The 10,709-nt window shown below is 35.3% G+C and overlaps 1 protein-coding gene across 1 annotated transcript; it reads right to left on the bottom strand.

Annotated features, from left to right (window-relative positions):
* Nucleotides 1-7,322: 7,322 nt before the first annotated feature.
* LOC130966541 (uncharacterized) lies at nucleotides 7,323-8,255 on the bottom strand. The gene has a single exon (XM_057891357.1). The coding sequence runs from the start codon at nucleotides 8,253-8,255 to the stop codon at nucleotides 7,323-7,325; it is 933 nt and encodes a 310-aa protein (XP_057747340.1).
* Nucleotides 8,256-10,709: the final 2,454 nt, after the last annotated feature.

Below are 10,709 nucleotides of genomic sequence, written 5' to 3'. Positions count from 1 at the left end.
CAAATTAATATCTACATTATGATTTTCAAATTATCTCACTTATTCACAATTGTACAGAGTACAATACAAGTCGGCAAGATACAAATCAATCATCATTTAATTACATGATGTTAATTATTAATTCATTAAGAAACACTGAACAATATATGTATATAAACTGTCATTGTTGCTTGGTTAAATAACTTAGACGGTCGTTCATTGTCCCTATAGTTTGGAATAAACTAACATATAGCTAGGCATCACTTTCACCTAAAAGGTTTGTTCAATAAATTATTTAATGATTGATTATTGAAATAATATATTTTTAATCTTTGTGGTATATGACATCAGTTTTTAATCGACTAAAATCCCATAGTGGTCCTCGAGATTGACGCCGTGCACTAAAATTACCCCTGAGATTCAAATTTCACCAATTACGTCCCTGAAATTGTGAAAATTGCACCATAGTAGTCTCTGACCCGTTTTCCGTTAACGGCGCGATGACGTGGCTTGATGATGTGGACCTTTGGTGACACGTGTCACCCCATGGTTTGTCCACGTGTAACGGTATGCTGACGTGTCGGTCAACGACACGTGGCATGTTGACGTGGATGAGTATGCCACGTGTCACAGTGCTATTTTGCCACGTGTCAGATTATGCCACGTGTCGCAATGCTATTTGTCCACGTGTCATCTACTATGTCATCGTTACATGTGCATCAAATTGGTCCCTTACTTTGAATCAAATGACTCATTTTAGTCCCTGAAATTGAATGTCGTGCACCAAATTAATCTCTTCATCATTTTTTTTCTAATTTTTTTTATAAATTTAAACTTCTCATTATATATTTGAATACACTAATTTTAATTATATTTTTTATTATACATATTTTATAATAAATTTTTTAATTAATAGTGTTAACTTATATCATTAGAGTACATGTTAACTAAAACCAAAACTTTATTATTACCTCTTGTGTTTATTTGTATCTGTTTTAATGCTGTTCAAATCATGATTATAATAAATACTTATATTGATTAATAGTGTAATATATGAAAAAGCCGCCTAACTAAATTATAGATAAAATGAATTATTATAATCGACAGTATAAATCTATCTTATTAATTTAGTGAGAAGTTAATTATATGAAAAATCGGACATTCTTAATAAATATTTTATGAATACTTGATAAGGCACTAATTAACTAATATAAATTCGTTATTAATTAATATAAATTCGTTATTCCCATCCATTTTAAGAATGTCCGATTTTTCATATAATTAATTTCTCACTAAATTAATAAGATAGATTTATACTGTTGATTATAATAATTCATTTTATCTATAATTTAGTTAGACAATTTTTTCATATATTACACTATTAATCAATATAAGTACTTATTATAATCATGACTTAAACAGCATTAAAACAGATACAAATAAACACAAGAGGTAATAATAAAGTTTTGGTTTTAGTTAACATGTACTCTAATGATATAAGTTAACATTATTAATTTAAAAATTTATTATAAAATATGTATAATAAAAAATATAATTAAAATTAGTGTATTCAAATATATAATGAGAAGTTTAAATTTATAAAAAAATAAGAAAAAAATTGATGAAGGGATTAATTTGGTGCACGACATTCAATTTCAAGGACTAAAATGAGTCATTTGATGCAAAGTAAGGGACCAATTTGATGCACATGTAACGATGACATAGTAGATGACACGTGGACAAATAGTATTGCGACACGTGGCATAATCTGACACGTGGCAAAATAGCACTGTGACACGTGGCATACTCATCCACGTCAACATGCCACGTGTCGTTGACCGACACGTCAGCATACCGTTACACGTGGACAAACCATAGGGTGACACGTGTCACCAAAGGTCCACGTCATCAAGCCACGTCATCGCGCCGTTAACGGAAAACGGGTCAGGGACTACTATGGTGCAATTTTCACAATTTCAGGGACATAATTGGTGAAATTTGAATCTCAGGGGCAATTTTAGTGCACGGCGTCAATCTCGAGGACCACTATGGGGTTTTAGTCGTTTTTAATTTCAGAGATGCACAGATGTTAGGCGTTCAAACACTTTTTAAACCAAATTTTTAATCAAATATTCGCACTCTTTTTTTTAGACACATATCTTTTTCTTCTTTTTTTAGTATTGTTGTCATTATTATATTATTATATTCTTCTTTTTTATGTAATTTTTTTTTATTGTTGTCGTCATTGCTATCTGCTCTTCCTCTTCTTTAATATTGTTGTTATTATTTAATTTTTTTTTCTCTTTTTTTCCTCATTTTCTTTTATTATCATCATCATTGTTCTCGTCATCTTCATTTTCTTCTTTCCACAACCAGTAAAATATGCACAGCACATAAATTTTGGTGTATAATACAAAATTTTTTAGAGAATTATATATCAAAAACATTGATTTATCCAACTAATAAAATATATTTACAACAGAAAATTTTGTATTATATAAAAAAATTTGTATACTGTACTAATAAAATAACACACAACACATAAATTTAATTTACAACACAAATTTTAGAAGATTACATACTCAAAATATTGAACATATACTCCTCAAGACTTCTAATTTATCTAGGAGTATCCATAATTCACACACACTTCAAGAATTATTCAATTATCGTTAGTTTAACATTTTCACATTCAAACAATCAATTCATCAATAATTTAAAAGTAGAGTTTATGACAACAATAAGGGAAATTAACTCTACCTAAACCTCACCTCAATTCTAAGGTTCTTGATCAACTTTAGAGCATCTAATATCGTCAACTACACCTTGATAAAATTGATATGGCTGTGAAGAGGGTGAGATGACGAGTTGTTTAATCGGAGAAGAATTTTGATTCAAGCTTTGATTGCTTCACAAATCAAGCATGAACTTGAGGTGCTTAGTGCTTTGGCTCCATAAAACGTGAGAGAACATTTTTGAGTGTAAAATTGAATGGAAGAGAGAATGAAAGGGCTGAAGGTGATTAAGGAGGTGGAAGCATGCAGCTGAGTCAAAAATTTCTTCAAAAGACTAAGCATGACACATCCCAAATTCTTCAGATACATGGCTTCGCCATACCGAATCAATTCATATTTTTACCAATGTTAATGAAATTGATAACATAAATTATTCTTGAATCAAAATATCTAAAATATTTTGGTACAGTTTAGATTAATCGATTTAATCTAGATATGTCGGTATATACTGTTTATCGATAGAATTTTAATTTAATGAGAACATCGTCTTTCAGAATTTTTTTTACTGTCTTTTAATAAAATAATATTATTTATTGAGAATACTAACTTAAAATATTCTTATTTTTTAAATTGGATCTAACTAGTTAAGTCGATTAAAATCGTGATACACAATTTTCTTAATTTTAAATTAGAGAAATTTTAAAAAATTCTTATTCAAAATAGTGTGTTTTTACAATTTCTATCGTCAAAAACAAAATCGTAATTTAAGATAAGTGTGAGAGACCCAAGAGTCAGCATTCCTACTTGACAAAACAGACAATATCTATTTACAAGCTGGTTGGTTTTTTTTTTTTTGGACAGGGACCTGGACCAACAGCTCAGCTCAGGTCTAGAACAAGGATCCATGCCACAACCCGACCTGCAATCCCTCTGTGTTTCTCCACCCTTATCGTGGGAGAGAAGTTGAAACTGCCAGGCTACACAGCAGCTTCCTCTCTTCAACAACCAGAGCGTTGATGGTGGCGACACTGCCGGAGTGAATTCCCAAAAGTGTGTTCGCATCTGGGCCGCCTTCACATCGCCGCATTCGTAGCAGCAGCCATGACATCATCAACGAAGCCTTCCATCGCTCTCCACCCCCGACTGCTCGCGTCCGACCTATCAGATCAGATCAAAAACGACGCAAAAGGAGCATCCTACTCTCACCTTTCTTATGCATTCCAATATCCAATTTCTAATTGAACTGACTGTGTTAACTGTTGGGGTCCATTGACATTCCGTTCCGAACCATGTTGCCCTAGCCCAATCGCATAGCAGTAATGCATGTTCTACTGTCTCTAAACTTTTTAAGCATATTTGACAAACTGGATCCGGTGCCATCTTTCTTTTATGTAAGTTAGAACCTACTAGTAATATATCATGACATGCTTTCCACAAGAACATTCTGATCTTTTGTGGGACTTTCATTCTCCAAATTTTCTTTCATATCTCTCTTTTATCTTCACTCGTCGATGGATTTTTATGTTTCATGTTCTGCCCAACTCTTTTTGCAACATAATATCCTGTTTTTATTGAATAATTTCCATTATCCTTCCATGGCCAATACAAGTGGTCTTCTTTGTTCATTACACTAACAGGGGTACTGAGAATCTCTTTGCAAATTTTTTGGAAAAACATGCTCTCAATCATTCTTTTATTCCATCCTTCCCCATTCACAATGAGATCCTTTACTTTCGAATCATCTGTGCTATTTGCATTAAGAGGCTTTCTCCTTCTAGTGATCCAATTGTCTTTCCATATATTTACTTTGGAACCATCTCCGATGCTCCACTTTGCTCCTTCCCTCAATAACTCTCTTCCATGCAAGATGCCTTTTCAAACCCATGACGCGCCCTTTTTACGTGTTGCTGCCTAGAAGTTGCCATTTGGAAAATATATCGATTTCAAAATTTGTACCCAGATTACATCTGGATTCTTCAATGCTCTCCATGTTTGTTTGGCAAGGTAGGCCGTATTTTGTTTCTCGGGGTCTTTGAACCCCAGCCCCCCTTCTCTCTTGCTATCGGTAATGCTGTCCCACTTTTTTCAATGGATGTCCTGTTCTTTTTTCGATGCTGCCCACCAAAATCTTGCAACCTTTGTACAAATTCTCCTGCAAAAGCTCTTGGGAAATTTTATCACATTCATGGCATATGATGGCATTGCTTGAATTACAGACTTTATTAGTGTTTCTTTGCCTGCTTGATTCAGCAACCTTTCTTTCCATCCCTCTAATTTAGTCATGATTTTTTCTTCAATCCATACTAGAGCTTTGTTCTGGGATCTTCCCCATATGGCTGGTAATCCCAGATATTTACCCGGCGTGTCCCATGTTGTCATTTCTAAAATCTCTTCAATGTCTACTCTCGTTTGTATCGAGACCTGACTTCCAAAAGTGATGCCTGACTTATTCAAGTTGATCCTTTGTCCGGATGCCTCTGTGTATTCATTTAGCACGGTGATAATCTGAAAAATCTCCTCCTCATTTGCTTTCGCGAATATGATGCAATCGTCTGCGAACAACAAATGAGTAAGAACCGGGGCTGTTGGGGCTAACTTTAGGCTGATATATAGCCTTTCGCTTGAGCCTCTTGCATTAGAATCGTGAATACCTCAGCCGCTAAAATAAAAAGGTAGGGGGATAATGGATCCCCTTGTCGAAGACCCCTCTGAGGCTTGATCTTCTTAGATAATTCTCCATTGACCTTCACCCTATAGTTTGCACTTCTGACACATTTCATCACCAATTCAACCCATTTTTCGGTGAACCCGAGTCTAATGAGCACCTTTTCCAAAAAATCACATTCTAACCTATCATATGCCTTGTTCATATCCAACTTGATTGTTATATTCTGTGATCCCTCTCTTCCTTTCTTGTTTAGGCTATGATAAACTTCTTGGACAATTACTACATTATCTTGTATGAGCTTTCCTCCCACAAAAGCACTCTGGGTTGGGGACACTATATCCTCGAGGAGCTCTTTCAGCCTTAATACTATGACCCTGGTTATAATTTTATAAATGAAGTTACAACAGCTGATTGGTCTTAAGTGATTAAGTTCTTCCGGATTCTTGACCTTTGGAATTAAAACTATTATGGTTTCGCTAATCTCTTCCGGCAAGTACCCATTCCAAAAGAATTCTCTAACTACTGCATATACCTCCTTCTTAATAATCTCCCAGTGTTTTTGGTAAAACAATCCATTCAGATCATCTGGCCCCGGAGCCTTGAGACTGCCCATGCTGAAGACCGCTTTTCTAATTTTCTCTTTTGTGACATCTGAGATCAGCTCCTTATTCATGTCTTCCGTGACTCTCACTGGGATTTTGCTTAAGACTGATTCACTGTTACTTTTGTTATTGGAAGTAAATAACGCGTCAAATCGTTCCTCGATGTGATTCATAATTTCCTCTCTATCCTCTATCCATAGGCATGCCTCGTTTTTAAGCTTATCGATTCGATTCCTTCTCCTTCTTTGAATGGTTGTGGCATGGAAAAAAGATGTGTTCTTGTCTCCCCATTTCAACTACTTCAACCTTGATCTTTGTCCCCAAAATTTTCTTCCTGTTTTCATAAAGCAGCTATAATCTCCTTTATTTGCTATATTTTCTCCTGCTTATCTGGTGTTAATTTCGACTCTTGCAGCTTCTTTAATTCCTCTTTCATGTTGTTGATTTTTTTGTCTGCTCGTTTGAATGTCCTCTTGCTCTAATTTTTAAGCTCCTCTTTACAATTTTTCATTCTCCTTGTAATTCCTTTCCAAACGCATCCATGGACGTCTTCCTTATCCCATCCCTTCCTTACTGTGTTCTCGCGCTCGTCATGATCCGTCCAAAATGCCTCGAATTTAAAACTCCTTTCTGTTCTTTGAATCTGATTTATATCCAAAACTAATGGGTAATGGTCAGAGCTAATGGCCGACAGAGCTTTAAGTGATGCCTGTTGATACAGGAGTCTCTATTCCCAGTTGAGTAGCGCCCTGTCTATCCTCTCCCAAGTAATAAAATCATTCCTTGGGTTGCTGAACCACGTGAATCTTCCTCCTTTTATGTCTAAGTCCATAAGATAATTCATATCTACAAACTTCCTGAATTCTCTCACCTGGCTTTGCGGTTTTGGATGTAGGCCAATTTTCTCCTCTTGGCTCAAAATGTCGTTGAAATCTCCTATGAATAATTTTGGTTCCCCCTTGTTGTCATTATTCGTTGTAATTGCTCTCCATTGCTCTTTTCTTCTTCTGGAACATGGGTTTCCATATATGAAATTGCACTCCCATATCTTCTCTTTTTTGTCATCAATACGGGCTTTTATATGATTATCACACCAGAAATAAACATCAATACTATATATTTTATTTCACAAAAGGCATAGCCCTCCGGACAGTCTCCGAGGTTCTATGTAAAATACATTCTCAAAATGTAACCTTCTTTTCAGCTTCTTAATAGTACTCTCTCTAGCTCTAGTCTCTATAAGAAATACTATTGCAAGCTTTAGTTGTTTGCACATGCTGGGCAGTTCAGAAACTGTCACAGGGGCCGCTACCCCACGGCAGTTCCAACTTATAATACTCATGGTTGAGTTGGGGGCTTGTATAGGCCTGCCTCCTCAGCCATTGAGTCTTCCCAGTCTTCTTTGATCCTTAACTCTTCCTCATGCGCTCTACCTTCTATTAGGCCTCTGCTCCATTTGTTCTTCTTGTTGGTTACCCACATCTGCATAGCTTTCTCTTCTTTTTCCAGAAAGTTTTCAATCTGCTCCTGTTGGTCCTCTTCCCTTCTTCTTTTAAGCTTCAACTTTTCCTCCATTCTTTGAACAAGTTCTGTTTCGTATTCTCTAGCCACTACAATTGCGTTGCCATTTTTCTGCTCCATTTCCTCTTCTTCTTCTGCTAGTTCAACATAATAGAAGACTTCATCACTCTCTGTGACTATTTGCTTGTTCCTCTGTTCTGATCCTTGTTCTTTTGGCTTGAACTGTTTGATTTGCCCATCAATGTCCATGTTATTCCTGTTCTGGACCCCTTTTTCATCTTCTCTTTCTTTATTTCTCTTTCTTTTTTCTTCTGCCATGTTTTTGTTGAACTCTTTCAATAGTTGTCCAATAGTGAAGTTCCTTTCTTCTTCAGTTGGCCCACTTTTAATTTGTTGTCTGTTTCTATTGGGCCTTTGATTTGTGAAAGTCCATGCCCCTCTATTTGTGCTGCCTATTCTTCTCATGCTTGGCCCACCTTTCTCTATGTACTTCTTAGGGTTTTTGTTACTGTCCTCCTCTTTTTCCTGTATTTTATCTAATCCCCTGACCTCATTTACGCTTCTCACTGCTACTGACTCACTGGCTTGCTGCTTTTGTGGTATGACCTTCTCCTTTTTCCTTTCTTTGTGTTTTGCTGTCCCATCATCTGCCTTGAAGATAAAGTTGTACTTCTCACCATTCTTTCCTTCATCATCAGCCCCTTCCTCTTGATCTTGCACTTCTTGTATTGCCACTTGTCTCTCTCCCATTTGTTCATGTGGATTTACTAATCTGTCCCAAGATTTGGCAGAGGCACTGGCTTGAGAACTTCTCACACCTCCTAGACTTGACTTCCCTCTGTCCTTTTGTAATTGTCTTTTCAGCTACTCTCTCCCTTGCCAGCTTCTTTCACGCGCCTCCCACAACTCCTCCACCCAATTGTTTTGTTCCTCCTTTCTCCTCCTGATTCCTGCCTTTCTTGCCTCATTCTCTATCGACCTCAGCCCCTGAGTTGTGAGTTCAGGTCCATATCTAGGCATTTCTGGGTTTACCAATGACCTCACTAGCTCCTCTGCACATGCTCTCTTGTCATGTCCAATTCTCCCACACTTATAACAATAATCATACAGTTTTTCATATTTAAATTTCGCCCATGAGTGAGTTCCATCATTTCTTCTGAACCAAAAACCCGTTTTCAGAGCCATTTGAACGTTTATCTCCACTCTGACCCTCAAAAATGATCTAAGCATGTTTCCTTCAACAAAAGGATCCTCAGCACCTATCACTCTCCCTACTATTGCTTCTATTTTCTCAGCATTTTTAATATTAATTTTATCATAAGGTAATCCATGTATCTGGACCCAAATAGGAAGCTGATTGTATTTTACCTCATCAATGGACAGGTTTGAGCTCTACCATTGCAGACTCAACATATGCCCTTCGATTCTCCATGGCCCACCATCATACGCTCTTCTAGCTTCCTCCGGACTTTTGAAGTTCAAAATAAAGGAGTTTAGTCCTGCATTGGTGATCACCAGCCTCTGCGGATCTCCCCACATGTTGAGGATCATTTTGCGCACCGTGACCGTATTTAGCACCTTTTCCGTCAACACCCGGCTTACTAGTTTCTGATCTGTATTGTCTCCATGTTGAGCTGTAGATTCCTCCAGTTCCAGAATATCCCCTTCCATGCCTGGATTTTTTGTAACTTCCATGACTTGCCTGTTTGAGTTGATTTCCTTCTTTTGCTTTGTCTCTCTTTGTTATTTGTGATTATCTTCAAGTTTGTATCTGAACTAGGCTTGAGAAGAAATTATGATTAGAGCTCCGCTTGTCGAAGCAGTGTATCTCTACTTATGGAGAGCGTGAGGCTCCACTTCTTAGAGAAGTTCTCAGTGTTCTTCCACTCTTAAATCAAGCTGGTTGGTTCAGTTGCTGCAAAAAGCATTATTGTTAATGGCTTAGAAAACTGTATCAATTAGATATTCTCATCTTGATGCCGACGTTGAAGAAATTCTGAGAATTTGATAAAAAAAAATAGTTGATGCACGCTTGATATTTGAGAATATTATTTGAGAATTTTTTTTAGATATTTTTCTTTGCGTTTAAGATTTCTTATCTGTGTACTTGCTCTTTGAGATTAAACTTCCTCTTATTTAATTTGTAGTTGAGAGTTTTACCGACTATCGAAAAAAAGAACTCTTTCGTTTTATTATGTCTTCCTAATGTGTTAATATTTCAACCATGTTCTTATCAAGCCAAGGTTCGATATCATTATATTTTTGGCAAAAAGAATTAAGTATTATATCCAAGCTTGTACCCACCAACTTTATTGGGGCTCAACATATGCAATCTAAATGATTTTTTCTTGGTGTTTAATCTTTAGATATCGACAAACCATACTTCTATTCTTGAAAAATATGAGGTTGTCTTCGTATAAAGATTTAAACTTAAATATTGACATATATTATGTAATGATTCAACCAAAAAGTATTTAATTTGAGATGTGCCAATATAAATTTACATTTTCACGTGAAAATAATTTTAAACGTCTTTATGCTGCTATCTTCGCTTCATTGTAAATACAAATAAGAACGAATTCGTATGGTAAGTTGTGGGACAAATAATACCCCATTAAAATTTAAATTTTTAATAATAATAATAATAATAATAATAATAATATTTCTTTGTTCTATTATATTATTAAATTTGTCCATTATATTAAATAGTTATAAAAATTATTTTATTGTTATATTATATGTATTTTGTACTACCGTCAAAATTTTTAGATCCATTCCCTTAATACAGGCAAATATACAATCAATATAACAATAGAAAGAAAGATAAGATAGCCTCTTATAAGTAAAGAGAAGCAGCAAAAGTTTTTATGCGGAGAAAAATATAAATAAATGATAAGATATCTAAAATTTTATTGTTGGTATTTTTGGAAAGAGAAATTTTTTACATACAAACGTTTTTCCATACAAATCATACAAGTTATTTATTTTTTTTTCATGTTCCTCTTTTTCTTCTCTTTCTTCTTTTTTTTCCGTGCCTCCTCTTCTGCTTCTTCTTCTTCGTTTTTGAAGTGTTTCATCTTCATCGTTGTTTCTCCTCGTTCTTCTTTTGATTTTGCAACATTATATTTTTTTTTGTTTGATTTTTTTCTCCCAAAAAGAATTATGAGAATATGAAATAAGAAAATGAAGAAGAAGAAGCAGCAG

This window comes from Arachis stenosperma, chromosome 3 (assembly GCF_014773155.1).
Source record: "Arachis stenosperma cultivar V10309 chromosome 3, arast.V10309.gnm1.PFL2, whole genome shotgun sequence".
NCBI lineage: Eukaryota > Viridiplantae > Streptophyta > Magnoliopsida > Fabales > Fabaceae > Arachis > Arachis stenosperma.
The sequence above is the reverse complement of the archived record's forward strand: the minus strand, read 5'-3'. Positions and strand labels throughout refer to the sequence as shown.